At 30.4% G+C, this 26010-nt stretch overlaps 1 protein-coding gene across 5 annotated transcripts in view; it reads right to left on the bottom strand.

Moving 5' to 3' along the window:
* Srrm234 (Serine-arginine repetitive matrix 2/3/4) overlaps positions 1-26010 on the bottom strand; it is a 203751-nt gene that overhangs the window by 31009 nt on the left and 146732 nt on the right. For all 5 annotated transcript variants that reach the window (XM_075364599.1, XM_075364597.1, XM_075364598.1 and 2 more), the window contains one exon: positions 23750-23837. In XM_075364599.1, the coding sequence (XP_075220714.1) occupies positions 23750-23837 (88 nt within the window). The remainder of the gene's footprint in view (positions 1-23749; positions 23838-26010) is intronic.

The raw sequence follows: 26010 nt of genomic DNA, 5'->3' as shown, positions 1-26010 counted from the left end.
AAAGAGGGCTGATTACTGAAATCCGAAATCCAAATTTTTTTAGTTTTTGGGCTTTTTTGGACACTTTTGGTCCAGTCGATTGCAATCAAAAGGAAGGTTGCACAACTAGATATTACAACAGTCCTAAATTCTAAATTTCAACATTCTACAGCTAATTGTTTTTGAATTATGCGAGATACATACATACGTACAAACATCACACCAAAACTAGTCAAAATGGATTCAGGGATGGTTAAAATTGATATTTCTGTTGAAATCTGAAAACCGAAATTTTTCACGATCACAATACTCTTCTTTTACTTTGTATAAGGAAATAAACATAAATTTAACGAGTATTTAATTAATAATATAAAATTTAAATATATAAACTGACTATAATATATTAAGCTAGCCAAAACACACTTCTCTTTAAATAAAAAAAGGTATAAATTATTTTTAATTCACTTAAATAAGATTTTTTTTTAAAATGTAAAATGAAAATAATTATACTTTGCAACCATGTGTTCTGTACATGTATCAAAACTATAATTAACAGAATAAAAACAAATGATATGATGATTATAATATGAATATTTATAACATGTGTGTACCATATTTTAGTTTTATTACATGCAGAACATGTAATAAAACTAAAATAATATTCTAATTTCACCAAGTACCAATAATGTTATGTTGTAATTCACAGCTTATTAATTCGATTAATTAACACTTTCTATGTAGATTTGGTAGAACAAAGTGAGTTATGTTCATTATGTAATGGCATTCTGAATTGGGGATGTAACTATTGTAAATATGAACATAATGGAAAATTTTGGGTTGTAGTTATATTTAACTAAGTAAATGAGAATCTTATCAGCTTGGTTAAAAGATAAGATAGTATATCAGGAAAATAACAAAATACATCAAATAGCAGGTATCAACTTAAAATAAAGTAGTGTATCAGGTATTTAAGTAAATGAGTAAATAATTGAATGTACTGACCTAAATAATTTTTTCTAAAAATCTGAACAAAGAGGAGTTATAGTGTTAGAAATTATCAGTGAAAAAATGCTTTGGTCATTTTTTTCACTGATCATTTCTAACAATAGGATCATATAGATCATGTTCTTTACAAGTAGTCCGGTTATGTCCTCTATCACAGACATGTGTTTCACATTTAGATGCATGTGGTCATTGAGCTTTACATATTTTCAAAAATGTACAACAAAAGAATTAGCGATCTATTCACTGGTATTTTTAAAGCAATAATACCCAATTTTTTTAAATAAATCAGAAAAGATCTACTTAAATTAATGATAAAATTGAATAGTATTAATACACTTTTTTTATAAAAATCTTTCTCATAAAATTATGTCTAATTAATATACAAGATAGGAAAAGCAGGTGAATGCAGAGATCTATGATTAAAAAAAAAAATAAAAAGGGAAAAGAAACATGCAACTATCAAAAATGTAGAGTGAAATGCAATTATAATTGAGGAAACAAATCTTTTACAAATACTGAAAAAGACTAATAATTACTAGGATGAAATAAAATATGTTAAACTGAAGAAATTATCAAGAAATAATGTCAAAAATAAAAGATAATAAAAAATTTGAGATAAGATGAGAGAGAGAGATAGGAATTTTTACCATAGATATTCTTCTTCAAGTAAATTCAATTCAATGATAATCGTGAAGTCAATTCAATGTATTGGGAGATATTAACACAATAAATTAAAAAAACTAATTATTATTTTTCTAATATAAATATTAAAACATTAAATATAAAAATAAAAAACCTTTACTGTACTTTAATGCGTAAAAAAAGTACCAAATTCTACAAAAAAAAAAAATTCAAATGCAGAAAACCATATCATGATGTACCACAAGCCTTTGTAAGAACCTATATTCTTTTTCTGTTTAGCTTCCTGAACCATCATCAGGTATTACTTCAGTGGATGAATGAATATGATATGTATGAATGTAAATGAATTGTAGTCTTCTAAAGTCTCAGGTTGACCATTCCTGAGATGTATGGTTAATTGAAACCCAACCACCAAAGAACACCAGTATCCATGATCTAGTATTCAAATTCATATAAAAGTAACTGCCTTTACTAGGATTTGAACCTTAGAACTCTTGACTTTGAAATCAACGGATTTGTGATGATAAGTTCACCACCGCTAGACCAACCTGGTGTCTAAGAACTTACAGCAATAAATAAGATACCAATATACCTGACCCCAGACATTCAAATTAAGAATACCTATCACATCATCATGCCTATAATAAAGCATATATTTATTTTTTATTTACTACACAATAACCAAAAAATTAAATTTATCTTCCTTCAAAACTAACTTTTATCATCTGCTTTTTGTGATTTTTACTAATATTCATAATTTAAATAATAAAGGAAAAATAATTTGCCATACTTTATTTGATAATTGCTAAATCTTCAAATAACATACTTCAATAATTTGAATTTTCAGTATCATTTACAAAACATTTAAAGGATGTCATGTTTAGGATTGGACTTTTTAACTTTTCTCCAACATAAGAATTTACAAACGTCAGATTGAGCATCCAAGAGGTACGTATGTTTGGATATATCCAGAACAAAAAGGAGAAATTTGTCTGGTGAACTGAATCAATACAAACTTCACAACTTAATCTATCAAGTCATACCGCACCATCACCTCACTAGATTACATCTAGAGTTGTAACTTGGGATCTAGTCTCACCACAGGTGAGACCTTGTCAAGGTGACCCCTTGACAGTCAACCATAAAAGGTCTTTTAAGGAATACTCCCTTGCTGAATCAAGCAACACCAGAGTTCAGAGAAGGCAGCATTTGGATACAGTGGGCTGCCGCTTAGAAGATAACATGTGATTGGAAACATTGGAATGCCCTAACACTGCACACACAAACAACAGCAATACAGAATCCAAAATCAAACTGAAGAAAATCACCTAAATTTCTACACACAATGTACACTCACTCATGCAGACTAGTGAACTAAAAATAATAATCAACCTAACGGACCAACAAAGAAATTCTATAGGCTCTACAAACATTTACTTGGGAAGACAGTGATGAAAAGTGTCCCATAGTTTGGAACAGTCTCAAAATAATAAACTTTGTACAAGAATTCAAGTCACATTCTCAACACTTGCGTTTAATAATATCAATACCATAACAAATGCCCATGCCCCCATTAATAATAAAAACAAATCCCCTAAAGACTGTAAAGAAACAGAAAAGTTCTGGGATCTATTTGACCACACCAAAAATAACATCTCCAAAAATCATGTTCAACAACAAATCTGAGACTTGTTGGTTATTTATTGTCAAATAAAAGAAAAAGATATCCCAACATCATTGGAAAATGATATTGGGATATCTTTCTCCAAAAGAGAACAAATGAAAACAGACTGAGACTCATCAATCTCTGCAGAAACCACAACTTAATCTTAAAATCCACATACATCAAGAGGAAACCTCAAAACATGGAAAGACCCTGACTACACTTAAGGAGAATGGCAACTAAAGCATATCTTCATGGACAAACACCACCAGAAAAGGATCTACAATGTAAAAGTTTTCCTCTGCGTAGACACAGGCTTAAGTCACTACATAGACAAAATTAAATTCACTTCCCAAAGGAAGCAACAAAACCAAGCCCCTAAAACTGAAAGAAAAATAGACCCTACCCTACCATCAAGAATTACATTGCCAAAAAAAAAAATAACAATCATGGATACAACTTGAAGAATTAGTCAACAACCTTAAACAAAACCCCAAAAAATTGGTTCCAATAAAACTCTGTAAAAAGCATCAATGGTGGAACAGTAAATACGACGAAACAGTGGAGAAGAGACATCAAGCACGACTATTACACCAATCCCAAAATCAGAAACATCCTTCCAAAATCTAGTAAAACAAAGAAAAGAAACCAACTAAACCTTAAGGAAAATAAAAAGACAACATCATATACAAACAGTGAAATCGACAAGACTAAAACAAAATTCAGTAAAGACTACCACACAACCTTCAAAAAACAACTCCAAAAATACAAACCCCAACTCTACTATTGAACAATGAATACCATAATCTAGCCCATAACAATTTAGACAACACAGAAATCCTGGCTAAATATTTCAACAAACTCCTAAATTGAGATAAACTGACAGAACTCCTAAACTTCGACACCACCACCAGAAAACATCAACCCTCCTACTACAAAAGAAGTCTACTACCAAGCACTGGGCAAGGTAAAGAATTGCAAAGTAGCAGAAGATCAGACCTCTGTAGAGATCTGGAAACATGCAGTATGACAGCAAAAATCACCCTTCATAAACAGCTTGTCAACACCTGGATCAAACAACTATCAGAACACTGGACAACAGTCCTCTTCCACCTGCTACACAAAAAAGCAGACAAAAGAGACTCTAGCAACTACAGGGGAATCTCACTTCTAGACACAACATGTAAAATTCTTTGAAGAATCATCCTAAATAGGATCAGTTTACAACTCGAGAAAGAACAAGAATACCAGGGAGGTTACAGACCATGGAGAAGCTGTCCGGACCAGATGAGTCTCAAGTAAATCATGGAATACAAGAGAAAAAGAAGCAGAGATATGGTGATAATGTTTGGAGACTTCAAGAAAGCATACAACTGCATCCACAGAGAATCCCTACTAAAAATACTATGATACCTTGGACTAGATCCAAAATCAATAAACTTGATAAAACTGACCCTCAGAAAACACTAAGTCAAAAATGAAATTCAGAGACAAACTCGTGGAATCAGAGATCAAAACAGGATTGCGCCAAGGCAACGGACTCTCACCTGTACTATTCAACTGTGCTCTGGAAATGGCAGTGAGGGAATGTCACAAAAAATGTCTCCCAAAAATAAAAATAGGCCAAAAATTAAAAACAAACTGCCTTTGTTTAGTAGACAACTTGGCATTGCTCAACAAATGACTTCGATGAAGCTAAAACAAAGGTATTAAAACTTTCTAAACATTGCAAATTGGCTTCAAATCATTTGAAAAGACAGACATTATGTACCAAAAACCTCAGAGAAATAATAACTAACAAGCTTAATGACAATACCTCGGTACAAACAAGAACAAACAAAATAACTAGTACAAAAATTAACGGTACACTCTAAGTAAAAACGTCTATCCATAAACGCAAAAATAAGACATAACACAGTTTTAAAACCAAATGCCACATATATAGCAACACTCTTCTACCTGGACAAACAAAGACTGACAGACTCCAGAAAATTGAAAGAATTGGTAGAACCTGCATAAACAAAAAGTACCAGAAAGATGGGCAGAGATAGATGGGGTCCAACAGTCATGTACGAAGAGTTAGAACACATCACTGATACCATGCATAAAGGAGACTAAGATTCTTTGGATACATCATGAGGATGCAAGATTCAAAACTTCTGAAACAGCTGGTACAGTACAATCTCCACCTGAAAAACACCAAGACAGGATACAGAGAGATCAGAGAAATTTGAGAGGATCTGAAGAAAATTGGCCTTATACCAGAAGACACCACAGACAAAATTAAATGAAAAAAATCGAGGACAAAAACACTCACTTCACACTCACAAGAAAGAAACTCACAACATGAACACCAAAGAACACAGAGATTGGAATGTATGAAAACATACTGGGAGGACTGCAAGGCCTGAACAGTCCCTTAGAACAGACTTCGTTAATGGACTGACTAAAATGAGCCTATGTGGCCAACAAAAAAAAAAAAAAAAATTTAAGCAATTATCACCTACTAAATGTTCAAATTATAGTTAACACTAATTAACTTCAGAACTCATTAAAAGAAAAGATAGCATTTATAAAAAACAGAATTTATTTTTTATCCACAAAAAATTTTAAATCAGCTAATCATGTAATGTAATATTTTTTCAGCCAGTCCACAAAGCACAGAATAAAAGAACATTCTTACCTCTACTTTTTTTTTGCTCATTACAGCGCTTTCAGGCATAAGCCCATCTTCAGTAATGTTTTGTTTAAAATTTTTCTTCATTTTTTACATTTACCCATTAAAATAGAATATAATACATTAAAATCTATAAAACAAATATTTTCTCAGTCAATAATTTTTTTTTTCTAATATAAAATGTTATAAATATTTAAAATTTTCTTATAACATGATATCTATATGTGAATACAGTACTGTACTTAAGTACTGTCGCTACCGATTGAATGATTTAGTGAGGTCTTCGGACTGGTGCGTGGAGGCTGCATCCACGGTCTCCAATGTTGCTGGAAAGGTGACCAAACTTGATCATCTAGAGGAAGTAAAAGTGGTAACAAGATAATGACTAAAAAAAAAGAAATGAAGAAATGGTCACTGCAAACCAACAAATGATTTAACCAAAATTAATCCAGTGTACATGTACGGAATACACAAACAACAATATGTTATTTCAAAATTTAATTATCAACCTTAAACATCCATCATTCTTTAATTGTAAATCCTCTTAGCATTAAACTGCACCCAAAAATATTTAAACTTAGCTGACTAGAACTTTCATCAGTGCCGCCAACGATTATAGCCATTCTGTTGTTGTTTCTGTAACAGTCAATATTATTAAAATTCTGGTAAAAAAATGCCTTTTACTATTAGTAGTACTACTACCATTACTGCTGCTACCATGCCATGATTTTTTTCTATTTTGATGCTCCTGGAATGGATTATACAGTCTTCCATTACTGTTACAACTATCATTTTTTGATGAGTATGCATAATTTTTCACCTTCTTTACCTTGCCTCTATCTAAGTCTTCATCATAAAGACTATGATGAGAGCGTTTTCTCTGTTACTGTTTATCATTATCAACGTCTTTTTCCACCATTCCATGAATTAACACTTGATGTACCATAACCTCTATAAGACATTATGAACAATTCATTGACAGTTTCACTGTTTCGGTTACCATCCCACACATTTTATTATTATTTCCATTCACACTGGAACCACTCTAATCATGCGTACCAGAACTTCCACTAAGCTGGCTAATGCTGCTACAACTACTGATGCTATTATTATTGTTGTTGTTGTTATCATTACCACTGCTATTATTAATACTACAAACATTTGAACCTTCAGGTGTTACTTCTCTTATAGTTTGTGTTGACAATTTATTTTCAGTCGTTACTGTTTCAGCTTTCTAACATAATCTAAATTTGGTGATTTCTGTTATGTTCCACTGTCCAACGGAACAGCCAATACTGGTACTGCTACCACTGCTACTGCCAGCATTACTGTGCGGACTGTTCAATGACGATTCAGACACATGTCAGCCATTCATTATTAATGTTGGTGGTTCAGTGGTTCTTTTTGATGGTTGGGCCAAAGGGGGTGAAACTGTGGTACTTTTTTCTTTCTTAATCACGCTACTACTTTTACATGGACTCAATGATATACTACTTGATAAATGATGATGAGTACAGTACTGTATTAACAAACAGATAAAACGTTATAAGAAAATTTTAAATATTAATAACGTTTTAAATTAAAAAAAAAAAATTATTGACTGAGCAAATATTTGTTTTATAGATTTTAATGTATTATATTTTATTTTAACATGTAAATGTAAAAAAGAAGAAACAATTTAAAGAAAACTAACAAAGATGGGCTTATACCTGAAAATACTATAATGAGCAAAAAAAGTAGAGGTAAGAATGTTCTTCAATTCTGTGCTTTGTGGAGTGGCTGAAAAAATATTATTTATATGTTTAGCTAAAATTTACGTACAGAGGAGATATGGAATACAAAAAGTTTAATTTAAATAAATTAATACACGCGGGCGCACACAAACATGCACACACACACACACACACACACACATATATATATATATATATATATATAATAGAAAAATGATTATCATTTATTTACTACATAATATCTTCTTTTTCCTCTTTTCTATTTAAACAAAAGCACTTAACAAAGATTTATGCTTCATGAGAATGTACTAAAATACAGGTAGGGCAGGGAAATGCTGGTTTTCAAAATCAAAAGTTTTTGCTTGAAAAAAGTTTATTGACGTATACACACTTGTTATTACAGAGCATTTAATCATACTGATGTTTGGAAAACCACATCTTTCAAATGGTCTCTATTTTTGTTTTTCAAATTGTTATAAGTGTTTATGGAAATTAGCCTCCACTCTTCCTAGCAGGTCTGTCAACTTGGATAATTTGTTGATGAATACTGTCCTTTGATTCATTTGTTCATGTATGGGGCTTGGACTCATAGACCCGTGACTTTAGGTATTCCCAATAAAAAAAATCACACACTGATAAATCCAGGGACCAAGGGGGCCATGCGACATCACCAAATCTGGACACGATGTGGTTGGGAAACAGAGGGTGAAGATCATTTATTGACACTCAGGCTGCTGTGTGAGATGTTAGCCCATCCTGCAAAAAACACTCACGCTGAATAGTAATCCGCCTTCTCCGTAACTCATGCACAAAAAAGGTTTTATCATCTCAATGTAATATTCAGCATTAACAGTTACAGTAACACCATTTTGTTAATAAAAATAAGGACCAATTCCTCCCCTACATGCACCCAACTGTAACTTTGGGCTGTGCAGAGGTTTTTGGTGGATTTCTCGGAGATTCTCAGCAACAATTTTGTTAGCTGCACCATTGAGGTGAAAATGAGCTTTAACATTCATCAAGACAATGTTTTCATTTTCCTCATAAAATGACAACATAGGGCATGCAAAATTCAATCACATAAGGTAATCTGTTTTATTCAACTCCTTTACAACCACTAACTTATACGGATGAAAATTTAGTTCATGTAAAAAAATATGCCTCACTGAGCGATTGCTGATTTGAAGTTCTGCAGAGTGTCTCTGAACAGTGCAACCTGGACTTTGTAACAATGCTGTTCTAACCTTTTCCACATTTCCTGGAGTACATACTGTACATGAGGCACCTGATGATTTGTCTTTCTCCAATAAGCGTCCTGAACGAACATTATTAACCCAACATAACATTGAGTTATGAGTGGGAAAAGAGTCAGTTAGAAGGATGTTAAATCTGCATTGAAACTCACGATGAACTGTGGTCAGTGATTCACCATTCTTCACAAAACAGCTATACGCAAAAATATTGTGTTCTAACCTCCACAGCTATATGACTAATTGAAAGTGAAATACTCTACTAACACAGGAACAGAATGCCCCCACCTGCACTGCTTTCCCACTCCTACCGGCTGAATACTAACCTCGTTTCAAAAACATTTCTCTGCTCTACCCTGTATATTTGAATTATATAAAATAATTGATCCCCCTCTATGAATCATGAGACCTTGCCAATAGTGGGGGGGATTGAGTGCTCAGTGATACAGAGTAACTGGACCAAAGGTGCAACCGTAACAGAGAAGTATCTGTTGAGCCAGATGCCTGTTAAGGAATGATTCCTGAAAGAGAGCAGCAGCTGTTAAGGGCATGGGTCAGTAAGACTTAAACAGCCATTATCAACATCACTCAATTTTCTGAGCACTGTGCAGCTGAAAGCTATGTAAAACTACAGCTATTTTTTTTTTTCAAGAAAATGGTAGCTCTCTGCATTTTTATGTAACAAAGATGGAAGTGCCTTCCTTGGTAAAATATTCCAGAGGTAAACAAGTCCCCTGTTCAGATTTCTAGTTGGGAACCGCTAAGAAAGTGGTCACCAGAAAATTAAAAATTAACATTCTACAAGTTACAGCATGGAATGTTAAAGTCTAAAAAAGATTGGTAGGTTGGAAAATTTAAAAAGAAAAATGCATAAGATTAAATGCAGATGTAGTTGGAATTGCGAGAATATGTAAAACAAATTATTAGGAATGCAGGACATAGGGGGTATATCAAAATGAAATGACTGGCACTAGGTAGGGAATCTTGGAGAGCTGCATCAAACCAGTCAAATGACTGAAGACAAAAAAATAATATGAAATTTAATTGAAATATTTATTCCAAAACTAGGGATTTATATACTAAAATGAGAACAGCAAAATTATAAACATTTTTACAAAGAATTTAAAACTTTACAAACAAAGAATTTAACAATCATAGAGTTAAAGTAAATTTTTAAATTTAGATACCATGCAAACATTAGAAAAAAAACAATACGTTTAAATCCCTTACATATGAAAATAGATATAATAAAATACAGCAAAGAAAATATAATTAATGAACAAATATAAAGTTTGGTCATTATGATTGGTATAGGTAAGTAGAACATTTAATTTAAATTATTCAATTATGATATGGTACAAAGGACTGCATTTTAATTTTTAACTATACTTAAGGCTGAAATCTAAGTGGGTACTTAGATTAGATTTTCTGCTTAAAAGATGAATCTTCATTCAAAAACTGTTTAAGAAGGCCCACTGAAGTCTACATCAACAAAACATCATTATTACATGGACACCTGGTTGGTTGTCTAATACTCTCACCAGATAGGACCTTATAAGTCATTTACGTGATCAAAATTGAGGACAAGAAATGATTGTAGTAAACATAATCAGACGTAGTAAACTAACCAGAAAACTTCCTGTTCCAAAAGATGATAAAGCTGTCAGCACAATGAATTTGAAGAATAGGGATGCTATGACTGTCATTGGTTTTAAAATAATTTGACAACGGAATTAAAATTTCAGTAGATGCAATTTTTTTCATTCTGTATCTTAATACAAATTCAGGTTTTGCATATGACAGGTTTTCTCTGCATTATAATTTGACTTTGAATCTAAGTATAAGGCTCCTCTTCTAAATAATTAATACATTTTTTTAAATCTTCACTTAATTAGATTGCCATTACTTACTATTAAAATAAGATAAGAAATATCAACATGCTTCTGTTTGTTTTACATTTTGGTGAAACTTGAGGGATTTCTAACCTATACTGAAAAGATTATGTAGAATAATACGATATGAGTACTCACTCATATTCTATTTAGCTTTGTTGGTCAATTGTGGTTTAAAATATTAATTAATGTAACTTTTTTACTTGAATGGGGACAATGCTACTACTCAATAATCCATTGAGTAACTCTGCTCAATTCATTAGGACTCATAAAAAAAAAAAGAGTTCTATTATTTGATACTGATTATAATGACTGCAGAATAGTTGATTTTAAATAGGTGGTGAGCATTCCTAACTACACTTTAATTTTTTTGAATATATTTTGAATATAATATTTTATACTTTAATAAGTTCTGATGAAGCAGAGATCTCTGCGAAATTAATTAACAAAAAAAAAAAAAAAAAAAACAACAGCGGTAAAATAAATGATAATTACATAAATAATTACTTTCAGCTGTAAGGATGCAATTTGCTATTTATTTATATATATATTTAATTTGAGGTGAACAGTAAAATTGTCTAATAGATCACTGATAATAAACACAGATCATTTTAACAGTAATAAAATGGATTGGATTCTTTATGTCATATTTCACACTTTATCATTTTCATTTTTCCTTCACACTGTAAATTTTTACTTTTCTTGATATATGATCAATTAAAACATCTCTAATTCTAAGAAGATTAACTGTAAACCCCTTAGTTTCAAGTAAAATTTATAGATTGATAGTGGTCGCTAATATAAGGGACATCAATAAAAATTAGGAATGTTCAATTAATGAGACAAATTGATGTAGAGAAAAAATGGTTCATTTAATGATAATGAAACTTTTGAGGGTCAAGTGGGCAACCTTGAGAACACATTTAATCAGCTGTTCAATCATAAATAATCTAAACATAACCTCTTTTGCTGATTTCAGAATGTCAGCTTTGCTTGAAACATGTATGCCAAAAGATTAACGTTCAGTGATAAGATTTTTGCTATCAGAAAGGGGTGAAACCAGCAGAAATTTACTCAAGAATGTTGAAATAGTATGGTGAAAAGTGTTTAAACTGCAGTAATCTGTATAAGTTGGTGGAACAGTTTAATTTGGGCAGAACAAGTATGACTGATCTCCATTGAGTTGAAGTTTCGACTACCATGCTGCAAAATCGCATAAATGGTCTTATTTATGAAGACAGACAAGTAAAAATTTCCCAAATTGCTAGTTTGTGAAATATTAGTGCTGGAACCATGCATTCAATCATTCATGACATGCTGAATTATTGCAAAACATGTTAAAGATAGGTTTCAAGATAGTTGACTCTAGTCCATAAAGATACTTGGATTTGTATTTGTTCTGAGCTCAAAGAATGGTTTGAAGCAGAAGGTAATGGACTTTCTAAATCGTATAATAACCTGTAATGAAACATGGATACACCTTTTGAGTCCAAATCCAGATGGAAAAGTCCAGAGAGGAAACATCTGGATTTGTCCACCAAAAAAAATTCAAAACCAACGTATCAGCCGTTAAAGTGATGTTGACGGTTGTCTGGAACTTGCAAGGCCAAATTTCTAGTGCCTATTTCGAAGAAAAATGTGCTGCGAACAGTGAGTACTATTTTACCATGCTCCAACAGAAAGTGAGACCCGCGATAAGGCGAAAATGTCAGGGTGCTGTAATTCTCTTGCATGATAACATGCTTCTCCACATTGCTCAGAGAATGAGAGAAATACTGGAGCAGTTGGGTTGGGAAGATTTGCAACATCCTCCTTACAACCCAGACTTTGCCCCATCCGATTTTCATTTGTTAAGTCTGCTCAAAGATGTTTTACGTGGCAAGAAGTTCGGACAACAATGTTGTCAAAAAAGCAGTACATGAATGGTTCAAACAGCAAGGTAAAGAGTTCTACAGTGCGGGAATAAGAAAGCTCACAAAATGATGGGAGAAGTATCTAAATGTTGCTGGAGACTATGTTGAAAAGTAGTGCAAGCTTCACCGTCACTGAATAAATCGTTTTTTCTCTACATCAATTTTTTCTTGTTAATTATTGAATGTCCCTCATACAAATAATGGGATTTCAAAATCTTTCTAGTAACCATAAAAAATGTAATACTTCTAGACATGTTACAATCAGATGTTAATATATTAATTGGCTTAATAGTTAATTTTTACTAAATGTTAACATATCTATCAAAAGAGCACACAAATTAGTTTCATTGAGAAAGAAGAAGAAAATAATATTTTACAAAGCAGAATTTCTAGTCCAGAAATGACTATTGCAACTTCAGAGATTTTAATGTTACAAATATAAATATTCTCTTTTAAATCAACACTAAATAATCTAAGTTACTCATTAGAAATAGATAAATGAGTTTAATATTACTGATATAATTATAATATTTTATTAATTGATGATAAAATCTGTTTTAATATTTCCATGATTATTTCTGCTAGTGTGTGTTTTCTATAAACTATGTGTTCTAATGATTTTGGATTTTCAGGTAGAAGAAAATGATATCGATCAACTGCATTGTTTTTTTCAAAGTCATTGTAAAATATGTATCACTTGTGTCACTAAGAAAATTGGTTCACATATTTAATGAAATAAGTGCAGCTGTTTGAAGTAGTAGATGTAAAAACATAAAAATGCACGCTCCACAAATTATCCTCCTCCTGGTGTAACCAGATAAAAAAAATTATCTAGATATCGATAATAAAAATTTCATCATTCCTTTAAAATACGACAAGTTTCATAAAACTTAGAATATCTTAAGAGTGAAATAAGAATCAAGGAAATAAAAATGTATTAAGTGAAGATATGACACCAATAGCCTGAGCTATTTTTAACAAACTTAAAGTTATTATTTGGCCAACAAGTCAAATAACGATGGGCTTAGATTCTGCTTGATTGTTTTATATAACAAATATCACATCAGAGCAATTAAAGCAATATTTGACAATATAAACTAATAAAACTGTCAAACTATGACAGTATAAACAGTAAACTAACAAACTACTAAAACTGTCAAAAATTGCTAAAACATACCACCAGCAGGTGTAAATTTTGTACTCGGTATGTTGTTATGTCTAAAACAATTTCACAATCCTCTAGAAACTAGTGGTAGAATTACCATGTCTTAGTGAAATTTGGTGATTAAATGTAGATCTTATCTTTTCTAACATGTTGACTACCATGTCACATTTATGAGTCACACCTGATTAAAACATGGACCAAGTGAAAAGACAATGAATCACAGGTAAACATTTATTTCAATGTCATTCACTACACAACTGTATCTCACTTCAATGCATTCTAATATAATGTTCTGATAGCCATGACTTAAAAGAGAATAGCTAAAAGTATGTTTAATTTTCATACTAGTTTGTCCTTTTATGAACTCAGTTTATGAAACATAAATGAAACCATTATTTTTTTTAATTCTTTCATACAATAACAGAACTTATTAAAATTTTCACAAAATTAAAAACGCATTTATTTATTTATTTTTTTTTAATTTATATTATTAACATTTTACACTTCATGGAAATAATTATTAGTGTAATTGTATTAAGGCATATAAATATGTTTTATTTTATTATCTTTTACATCAATTATTATTTTTTAACATCAAACAAACTGTTTTTTGTTTATATACCTTTTAATTCATTTTGGTTGATCTATATAACAGTCACAAGATCAACAACTAAGGATTCTTTCCTGTATGTTATGCAACATAGAAGGAAAGCCAATTTTTATTCAAACAGTTTTTATGCAAAATAAAAAAGATATGTAATCTACAAAAAAAAAATCTGAGGGCCAAAATAAAAATATTCACAATATTGCATATGGCAGTCAACATGTTAATTAATTCACAACTAACCAGATGTACATTTTTAACTAGAAACTAAAGCAAGCAATGAATGATCTACTATATTACTATATACATATATAGAGGTTTCCTTACAAGAATAAACATACTATTTTATCATTTTCTATCTTTTCTATATTTAAAAATACTAATCTCTAATTAATGATAAATCAATAATTTTTTTATATAATATTGTGAAAGATCCATGGTTGCAGTTATTTCAAAGTACTGTAGTTAATTAAACTGAAGTTTGGATGACACTCAAACAAAAATGTAGCTATTTAAATTAAATGTAACTATCTAAAATCAAAGCTAAATAACTATTTTTAAAATATATACTCATTTTGATAACAAAAAAAATAAAAAAATAATCGTCATCACACATGAAATACAATAATAAAATTAAGTAATCAACGACCACAATCACTTTTAAGTATAAAAAAACCCTGAAATAATAAAGCAAAAATTACTGTTTATCTTAGAAAAAAAAACTGCAAATAACCAATAACTATGATTATGAAATAAACCACACAAACTAATAAATCATGAAAAAAAGAAAAGAAAAAAGTAAAATAAATACAAAATATAAATTAAATTAAATATACTTACTATTTCAGAACAATTCCATAGGCTAACGTCCAAAAATAATGCTAGCAATATTTCAAATCAAGAGAGTAGTATAATATTTTTTGCAATATTTTAATTTAAGGCGATTTAATTTAACTAACAATATTTTATAAATTACAAAAAAAAAAAATAAAAGAAAACAAAAAAAAATGTATAAAACTAATTTCTAATACCATTAATTATTTGTTATTATTTCTTGGAAGATAATAACATTAAATAAATATAAATAAAATTCATTACCAAAACATTTCAATGTATAAAAAATGAAAAGAAAAAAAATTATAAAAATCTACAAAATTAATTTATTAACTACATATTAATTATAAATATTTAGATAAAACAAAATATATTAATAACAATATAAGTAACTATATTTTATTTTGATATGCCAAAAAAAAAATCTAAATAAGATATCTCATGATGAAGCCTTATGTTTCAACCACATCATCTTAATCTGTCATTAGTTTCAATAAGTGCAGATTATAAATAAATAAATAAAAACCATTTTTGAGTGAACAATGCAGCAATTGGTGCTAAAGAACAAGAATTAGTTACAAAAAATAAAAATAAAAACCAATTGCGAAAAGTTACCACATGCATACATAAAGCATAGAAAAAATGTGTATGTTACATTTTCAAAATACTATTCTAAATGTACAGTGACAATAATATTAAGACACTCTGACAGTTATACATCGACTAATATTTATAATTATCCTACCAACGATGCAACTTATGCCCACACAATGAATAATAATCAAACTCATTTAACATTCAGAGGGGATGAAAGTAAGTAAATCACAAAATGATATGGAATAACTGAAAAAAGGTAAAAAAAAGATTTTTTTGTACTTTCTAAAGTATCAAGTGACAGCACAATCTGGCTTGAAGATGTACTAGTGAACAGATGTGCATGCATAGCTCTGTTTAAAAATTGTTACCAAAAGTTTTGTAAAGTGTATATTAGAAGAGCAGCATTCTTTTGTGTTTTGCAGGTTAAATGACTTTAGTAAACAATACAAGAAGGAAATGTTTCCTGTTTACGATGAATTTTTTTGTGCATGATGAGTTGTGCAAACTGGGTATATAAATTCTCTCAAAAACAATGAAAAGTTGTTAATGAAAACTGACCTGGTTGTCCTTTTAGGCTCCATTTAAAGGGTTCTCATGGTTAACTACAGCATAACATATTATCTGTTAAAATTTCTGAAAGGTTTTCTCACAGTGTGTGACTGTTGGACAACTGACTGAGGAAATAAATGAATCCTAGTGTTACAACTCTCCTGGCACAACAATGAAGGAAAAGACATACTTAACAAGATTATACAGCTGGAGATGAATCTTGGCATGGATGCATCATTATTAATCCAAATTGAATTATAGTTTAATGTATGGAAATGTTCCTTCACCTTTGTTTGAGCTATGGTTAGAAGCTGTAACTGACGGTTGTAGGTTCAAGATGCTCCAGAAATTGGAATAGCCATTGTCATGCTAAACATCAAACTAGAAATATGACAAGGAAAATTACAAGTGAAATCACTTTTTATCACCTTCACTAAGCCAAATATACAGTAGCTAGCATCATGCCAAGTCCACTTAGGTGGAGGAGATGCTCAGCTCTTCAAAAAACACCTTCACTACGTTTACCATAGAAACTGGCCAAATAGTTAGCATCATTACTCTCAGAAAAATTTACTTGACTACTGCCTCATGTACCTCAGGTGCTTTATAGAGTAGGAACACTAGTTTCATAACATAAATATAGGGGAAAAATTTTCCTGTTGATCAGATCAAGTGAAAAGGTCCTTAAGTATGCCTCAATTAACATACTAAACATTGAGAGCCTGTTTTAAATATTTAAATATTAATAATTTTAAAATCATTATATTTCAAAAAACATATTTTGAGACTTTTACAAAGTACAAAATACCAATCACAACTTACTAAAATTTTACGAAATTAAATATTAAACAATAGTAATACTTAGGGAAAAATAAAAATAAAAATGGTAATATCAGTTTTACATAAATTTTAATTTTTGATAGAGGTTTTTTTAGCATAATGTACACACCAAACAGTGAAAATAACAATATAAATAAATGTTTGTAAAACAAGAACAGATTTTTATGTTAAACTTGGTAAAGTTATCAGAGAAATATGTACTTTATTGCGTGTTAAACCTGCAGTTTCATTATCTTTTAAAAATTTCAAAAAATGTAATTGTTTAAAATAAAAAACAACTTTTTTCTTGTTTTTGATGCATACATCATTTTCACTTTCATTTACGATCTTATGAAAATGTTGCTACAAGTTTTTTTATGTAACATTTTTTGTTCTACGAGGGTTATTTTTTTTTCAAGGTCTGATCAGTCGCGAAATAAAAACCCGCGCAAAAATCGGGTGAACCTTTGTGCATATGTGCTGCGCAGCATCTCTAGTACGGCCTTCAATCACACCATGTCACTTTGTTTAGTTCTAAACACACAGCTAGCACGTCAACATGTCATCAACAATAGCATCTCCCGCCAAGTGTGAAGTGCATGCGGTAATTCGATTTCTTCAGGCTGAGGGGTGTAATGCAGCTGAAATTCATAAATGAATAAGTAATGTGTACAGTGAAACTTCAATGAGCGACAGCAAAGTGCGACAATGGTGCAAGAACTTTAAAGCTGGACGTACAGATGTTCATGATGCAGGTGGTCAGGGAAGGAAGCGAGTGTCAACCGATGATCTCGTTGAGCGAGTGGATGAGGCAATTCGAGAAAATCGTCGGTTCACAACTTCTGTATTGAGTGATTAGTTTCCTGAATTTCAAGTTAGGTTCCCAAGATGCTGCCCAACCATAACAAAACAATGAGAATGGACACACCTCCCTAACGTTTTTCCAGCGCAACCACAATGAAGAAGATTTTTTTTAACAAAACTGTCACAGGGGACGAGACATGGGTCCATTTCAAAACTGCAGAAACAAAAGAACAATCCAAACAGTGGATGCATTCTCATTCTCCCAGAAAACCAAAGAAGTTCAAGCGAACCTTCTCCAACAGAAAGTGTATGGCTACTGTGTTCTGGAACCGGAATGGAGTTCTCTTGGTGGAATTCATGGAACGTGGCACGACCATCACTGCAGCCTCATACTGCGTGACTCTTCCAACATCTACAAAGGGCAATTCAGAATAAGCGGAGAGGTATGTTGTCATCAGGCATTGTTTTTCTCTATGACAATGCCCGGCTGCACACTGCAGCTGTAACAAAGAGGCTCCTGCAGTGCTTTCATTGGTAAGTGTTTGATCACCCACCATACAGCCCGGTTTTGGCTCCATCCGATTTTCACCTCTTTGCTCACACGAAACACTGGCTAGGAGGACAAAATTTTGGGACAGACATTGAGCTGCAGACCAGCATAGAAACATGGCTGAAAACACAGGTGGCTCTGTTCTATGACGAGGGTATTGGAAAGTTGGTACCACGCTACGACAAATGTCTAAATCGGAGTGGCGACTATGTAGAGAAATAACGTAACTATGTATGTACTTGTTACAAATAAAAAATTTTTTATTTTCACTGTGGTTTTAATTACGTGACTGATCGGACCTTGAAAAAAAAATAACCCTCGTACAACTTTTGTTAAAACATTTTTCAATAAAATCAATATCTAACTAGTTACAACTGAAAAAACGGGACTACGACATGTTTAAATCGATACAGAGTGGGCTATTTTACTAGATCCACCCAGATATCTCAAAATTGGTAATGATGCTCTCAACTTTCAGTATGCTAATTGAGGCACGCTTAGGACCTTTTCCACCTGGTCGGATAGATAGGAAAATTTATAGCCATGTTTTAAATCTAATGCTTTTATTCTACTACATGTGTCATAAGATGTCACCAATGTGTCATAACAATGCTTCAACCCAGTAGGGAAGTTAATATATTATGCGAATATTAAAATGAATTTACAACTAATTAAACATGCATAAAAATTATCCGAGCACAATGCAGAAGAGAACTTCAAAGATAACTAAAAGAAAAAATTAAATTATGAAAAGCTATCTTCACGATTTTTTAATTATTTTATCTTACAGTGAATTAAAGTAACCATAAATCAAATTAACATACCACCATAAATCTTTAGATGCATATGTTCAATACGCTTCCATAACTCACATTATTTCTAGTAGGAATGACATGAATCGATTCCTATGCTTTTCTGTGATATTGAATTCAATGCAAAACTCCGGTGGCCTGAACTAACTTTAAGTAAACCTAACAGCCACCAGCAATTTTTTTTTTTGGATATGATTGGTGGGATCGTCAGGAGTAATTTCCAACAAAAATAAAAATCTTTTACATAACGACATTTTATAACAATTGTTTTAAACAATTGAAATACGCTTTTTTTCTTTTTATTCCTCTTGGCGATGTAAAATTTCACATGTTTAATTTTTTTTTTTTTTTTTCTTAAATGTATTAACAATTTTATGACAATGTCATATTATTTTTTTTTAATACTGAAATATAATTACAGAGACAACAGGACCGGAAATCATAATGACCAAACAGGTAATAACTACAATGAGCTTGAGATCATTAACCCTGATTATATATTTGTAATGAGCTCATTGTAGTTATTAATGAGCCTAATAAACTTATGTATTGAAGAATGCATTAATTCACATTAAAAAGAATTATTTTCCAAACACAACTAATTGAAAATTTATTGTGTGTTCGGAAAGTATCTACACTTATGAAAATACTTGACATGAGCAGCAGTGAGAAACTACTAATTCTAACACTGCTTTCACAATTCATAAAACGTGACATACTAGTGTACATGTTGTATATAATGTTTTATTTTTATTTATAAATAAATACATGAGTTCATAGACAAATAAATATACAAAGCATACAAAAAATAAGGTCCGCATCTTAAACTTAGTATAAATACAGCACGACATCTTTGAATGTAAAAATTAGTGATATTAATAAGCCAATTAGTTTACTGTTTTTATCTATTTATAAAATACTTTAAACACACGGTTATTTATAATAAAATTGTGAATACATTAAAGAAAAAACAAACAAAATATATTGAAAATAAATTTTACCAAGAGAAATATTTAAAAAAAAATATGTTAATTGTTTAAAACAATTTTTATAAAAAGTTGACATGTGAAAGATTTTAATTTTTCTTTTAAATTACTCCTGACGAGCCCCCCCAATCATATTCAGAAAAAAATGGCCGGTCAGTGGTTGTTAGCTTTATTTATAGTTACACGGCTAGCCGTGTAAAACATGTTGAAGAGATTTGCTCAGTCTTTTTATCGATCAACTGCAATCACTATTAATTGAGAATACCACTTTGGTGATGTTTATAGCAGAAAGGTAGCACAAATCTGTGCTGGGTTAATATCAAGTCCTGGAAATTTCCACGCACTAAAATTACCTCTCATTAACCATGACTGCAATTTGGGTAATTAATACTGGTAATTACTTAGATGAATAAATAAATAAAATTTCTCATTACACTACAGTGTTATTATAATAATTTTTTTTGTAGGGTATACTGAATGAACATGGCTATGTCTCAGGCATTTTACTTTAATTCACATCTTCATTTTCAAGAGTGCTATCTCTGAGCAATTCCAGGTGTTTAGAACTATCAGGTTATAAGGAATAGTTAAATTTACCATTCTACTCAATGCATTGTACATTTTTATTAATTAATTTTTTATTCTCAATGCTAATAACATTAACATTAGAGAAAAATAAATCTCACTATAAACAAACTGTATATTTACTACTACACAATGAATATACATTCCTGGATGTAATTAAGTTGAGTAATACACTACATTAATTATCTACAAAAACTAGTTATTATGTTCTTACTGTTCTTCTTTTCTCTTTTTCATGTTACTATTTTTGCTAAAACACTACTTCATCAAATTTATAAAATTGTACAAGTTATAATATTGTATATATGTATACAAAGAATTGAAATACAGAGAGGTATGTTTAACTTCTGACAATGATATAAAGTGACAGCTTCAATCATTGTTTGTACAAACATACCACTCTAAATTTAAATTCTTTAAAATATATTTTTAATCTAGCATACATAAATGAAGCAAAAATCATAATGAAAGTACGAAATTGAAAGAAGGAGAAAGGAATACATAATTAGTTTTTATACACAATTATAATCTGTTTCTAGGATGCAATTTGCTAGGCTATATATATCTTATCTTTATCTAAAACTGCTAAACAATCAAACCAAGTTTATCATAATATGCAATATCAAATCAAACTAAATAAATGTAATTCAATAAATCAAGAGTGAATTTTTTTATATTATATAAAAACTTAGCTTTCAACAAACAATAAAGATTTTGTTTGTCATTAATCACTTTAAAGGTTTAGGGTAAATTTCAATTATATTTCTTCCACTAATTTCAAAATACCTGCTACATCCAATTTTCTTTACTCCTAAACTGGTAGCTAGAATATTCTTAAGTGGCAAGCTACATTAAGATGTTTTAAAAATTATCCTTTACAACTCGAGTATTTTTATAAATTACAGATTTATATAAATATATTGCAATCTGGAAGAAAAGAAATTGGGGCAATATACTTTTCCCAACAAATAAACGTGTATAATTTTTTTTTTGAAAAAACTATCAGAAATGAGTATTTCTTAAAATTTCTGTAATTTAGTTGTATTTTTTATTGTATTAACAAAAGCAGAACAACACCAAGAACAACTTTCATGCAAAAAATAAATCTTCTAGTATCAAATATAGATTCAGAAATTAAAAATCCTTAAAATAAATACTTGTGTGGAGTGTAGAGGCTTTTCAGTAACAAAACAGGAAAAATATAAAAACAAATAAAAGAATAGCTTTTAAATGTGGGGAGGATGATAATTAGGTGCGTGATAATGTACATGAGAAAGATTTCAGATAAAGAAAGAAGCTTGTAGAACCATTTAAAAAAATACCGGATTGGTAGTACGGTGACCAATTTGGTTTATAAGGATGAGACATTTAATTCAATACTAGAAGGCTGGATAGAGAATAAAAATTGTAGGAGAAATTAGCAAAGAAGAGATATAAAGGTAAATAGCATCAAACCAGTCAGATGACTAATGACTAACTAAAAAAATGATGGAGATTATTTTGAGAAGTATTACCATTAGGCTTTAATTATAGGTGAGTGTGTGTACATATATAATTATATAAAACAAGAGAAATTTATATAACATAAATGCATGTTTATTAAGTAACTTGAAACTACTCATTCAAATGAATTTAAAAAATGGTGCTCCACAAAGAAACCATCCACATGCAAAACATTCAGCTAAAACCAATATTTCATTGTTAAGCAGTTTAATACACCACAGAACCACCAACAACCATAAACACAGCATTCAATCAAATGCGTGTGTCAGTGACTGTAACTACCACATTCTCGCTCCACTCTTTTCTTTCTAAGTTGAACAATTTTCTCTATACTGATCACAGTTTGTTCTAATGCATATGCATTTTATTCAAAATGTATAACAAGACAGGGTAGCAGTAATTTGATCACATAGTCGTATGGAATAAAATGTAATTTATATAAAATAATAGCTTAAAATACAGAAATAGAATAAAAAAAATATTTTAAAAACATGTTTTACATATGTCTATACAAATAACATGCATAAAAATAAATAACTAAAATTAACAAATTAAGAACTCGAAACTACAGCAGGGGAGAAAATAACAGATTAAATTACATTTATCATGACAATGCAAAAACAGAAGTAAAACTGTGAATAAGAAATTTAAAAAAAATTAAATAAATAAATATTGTTGTATTGATAGAATAATGTTACTGTTGATATATCACAACACTGTGACGTACCAGTTTACATTAATGTATTGTATTTAATGCAACTGTGTTTTGAAATCTATTATTTATGAATTCTAAGTAATTGATATCTCTTTTTCAAAAAATAAACACATAAAAACAACTTTTCTTTTTAATAAACAAAAATTAACTAGTAAATTATTAAACACAAATATACAAAAGCTAATTTTACCACAGATTTTAAAATTGTTACTTTAAAATACTAATATATGTTTTAACTAATAACTGCTAAGTACACTGTGAAATATCAGTTTCATTCTAGTTTAAAATTGAAAAACTTTATTATTATAAAAATCAAAAGAACTAATTATATTCAACTTAAAAAATACAATTTAAACAGTGTATTTTAATGGGCAGGATGGTTGAAACACAAGCTGATACTAAATAAAAAAAGGAGAAAACTATAAATAAAAAAAATGAACAATTTATAAAACATTAAGAATAAATTATTTACCTCTGAACTCTTTGTAGATGAAACATTTGCTGATGTAAAAACCTTCTTCTTAACAGTTTTCTTCTTTTCAGTGTCAGTACTTTCATCACTAAAAAAGAAAATTATAATAATAATACTAGCCATTACATGTCATAAACACACATTTAAGCTAAAACACAACTAAATAGAGCATTGCCCTCCCATGTCTTATAAGAAAAGTTCCTACATTAAGTTTAAAAGAGACTCTTGCCAGATAAATGTACTTTTTTTCTTTTTAATATATGAATTTATAACCAGCTGAAGTTGTAGTAACAGACCGTTACTGATTACTTATATAAAGGAAACTAAAAGGCCACCTTTACACTTCTGATGTAACCAGTACAAAGAAAAGCATAAATAATATAAAAATTTTGAGAATCCAATTCAATAATTTCTTAGGTTTGAAAAATACAATTATCATGTATCATAAAACTGACTTCATATGAACAAAACTATTGATATGGTTGATTACAAGAAAAGCACTTGATCGGTTATGATGTGAAAACTGAAGAACAAATAGTCTATTAATTCCCCCCCCCAAAAAAAAACAAACAACAAAACTTAAATCCCTACAACATCTAGGTCATATTGATTGTTTTTTAACAGGAGTTTGTTTCATGTGGTCAATCAGTCAACAAAAAATTTTATTTGACAGTAGGGCAGTATTTGAAAGACTCTGTGAAGAAAAACATCACACACAGATGACAAACCACAATGAACATAATACATACCTATTTTTATATTTACTGCAGTTAATAACAACTTGGGCACTTTTTCTAATAAGAAAAATAAAATTATGTTAAGAATCACTTTTTTCAAACACAATTTAATAAAGGAAAATTTCCTTTTGTATCTTTGATCTTCCCCACAAACCTGAATGCCAGCTTTCTAATAGTAGAGGGGGAGAACACTGGGAGTTATGCATTAACATCTCAGGAGATTACGTTGAAGGAGATAAGGCAAAACAATAATTAAGATAAATAAACTTTTCTTTTAACAAAATTTGGTTTCTTTAATTATGATCCTCATAAACAAAAAGAATGCTAATTTATTGATATTATTTTCTCAATAAAGTACAAATATTTATAGTTGCAATCACACTATAAAGCAAGATTGCCATATCAGGTTAACAAAAGAATGGTAATACCTGTCATTATAATGATTTGAAATATTTAAGTTCTCTTTTCACTTTATAAACATATTTAAGACAAAGTACTCTTGTGAATTTTGATTAACTGACCTAATAAAAAAATGTAGAAAAGAGATCACAAAATACTTTTTTGAATATTAAAAAGTAATATGTTGTTATGCCTCATGTCAATTTAATGGTATCAGGATTCTCAAAAGAATTTGCTCTTAAAAAAAAGTAATTTTATAATTAAGAGGTCTGTTCAGAAAATAACCAAACTCTATTTTTTTAATCTTTATTATTAACTTCACAGATTATTAGTTCTTGTCCTCTTCAAAGTACTTCCCTCCCCGTATTCACAAACTTTTCCCACTGGTGTTTCCACTTTGCGAAGCAGTCCTGGATAGCTTAATCTGAAATGGCTTTTAAGGCCCGTGATGAATTTTCTTTAATGTCATCAACACTCTCAAAACGGTGACCTTTCATCACTGATTTTAATTTCAGAAATAAGAAAAAATTGCAAGGAGCCAGATCTGGTGAGCAGGGAGGCTGAAAGACAGTCATCTGATTATTGGTACAGAACTAACAAATTGACAAAGCGGAGTGTGCATGCGCATTGTTGTGGTGAAGGAACCATGAATTGTCTTCCCACAACTCTAGTTTCTTTTTGCAAATTTTTTCACGCAACCATTTTAGAATGCCTTAATAGTATTCACAGTGCACAGTTCACTGTATCACCTTGAGGCAAGAATTCAAAATTCACAATTTCATTAAAATCAAACACTTTGACACTTGATCGAGACTGAGGTGCTTTCTTGGGGTGTGGAGATCCTTTGCCAATCCATTGTGGTGTTTAAAGTTTGTCAGCATCATAGCCATAAACCCGTTCGTTTCTCATTACGATTCATTGCATGAATGTTTCATTGTCACTGGCTTGTTCAAGAAGTTGCTGACAAACTTCCACTTGATGTTCTTTCTGCTGTTCGATCATCAAACAAGGAACAAACTTTGCTGCAACTCTATGAATATTCAATTTTTCAGTCAAAATGCGATGGCATGATCCAATTAAGGTGCTAACCTCTTCTGCAAGTTCTCTGACAGTCAATCATCAATT

The sequence above is a fragment of the Lycorma delicatula genome, chromosome 4, assembly GCF_047948215.1.
Source record: "Lycorma delicatula isolate Av1 chromosome 4, ASM4794821v1, whole genome shotgun sequence".
Lineage (NCBI taxonomy): Eukaryota > Metazoa > Arthropoda > Insecta > Hemiptera > Fulgoridae > Lycorma > Lycorma delicatula.
The sequence above is the reverse complement of the archived record's forward strand: the minus strand, read 5'-3'. Positions and strand labels throughout refer to the sequence as shown.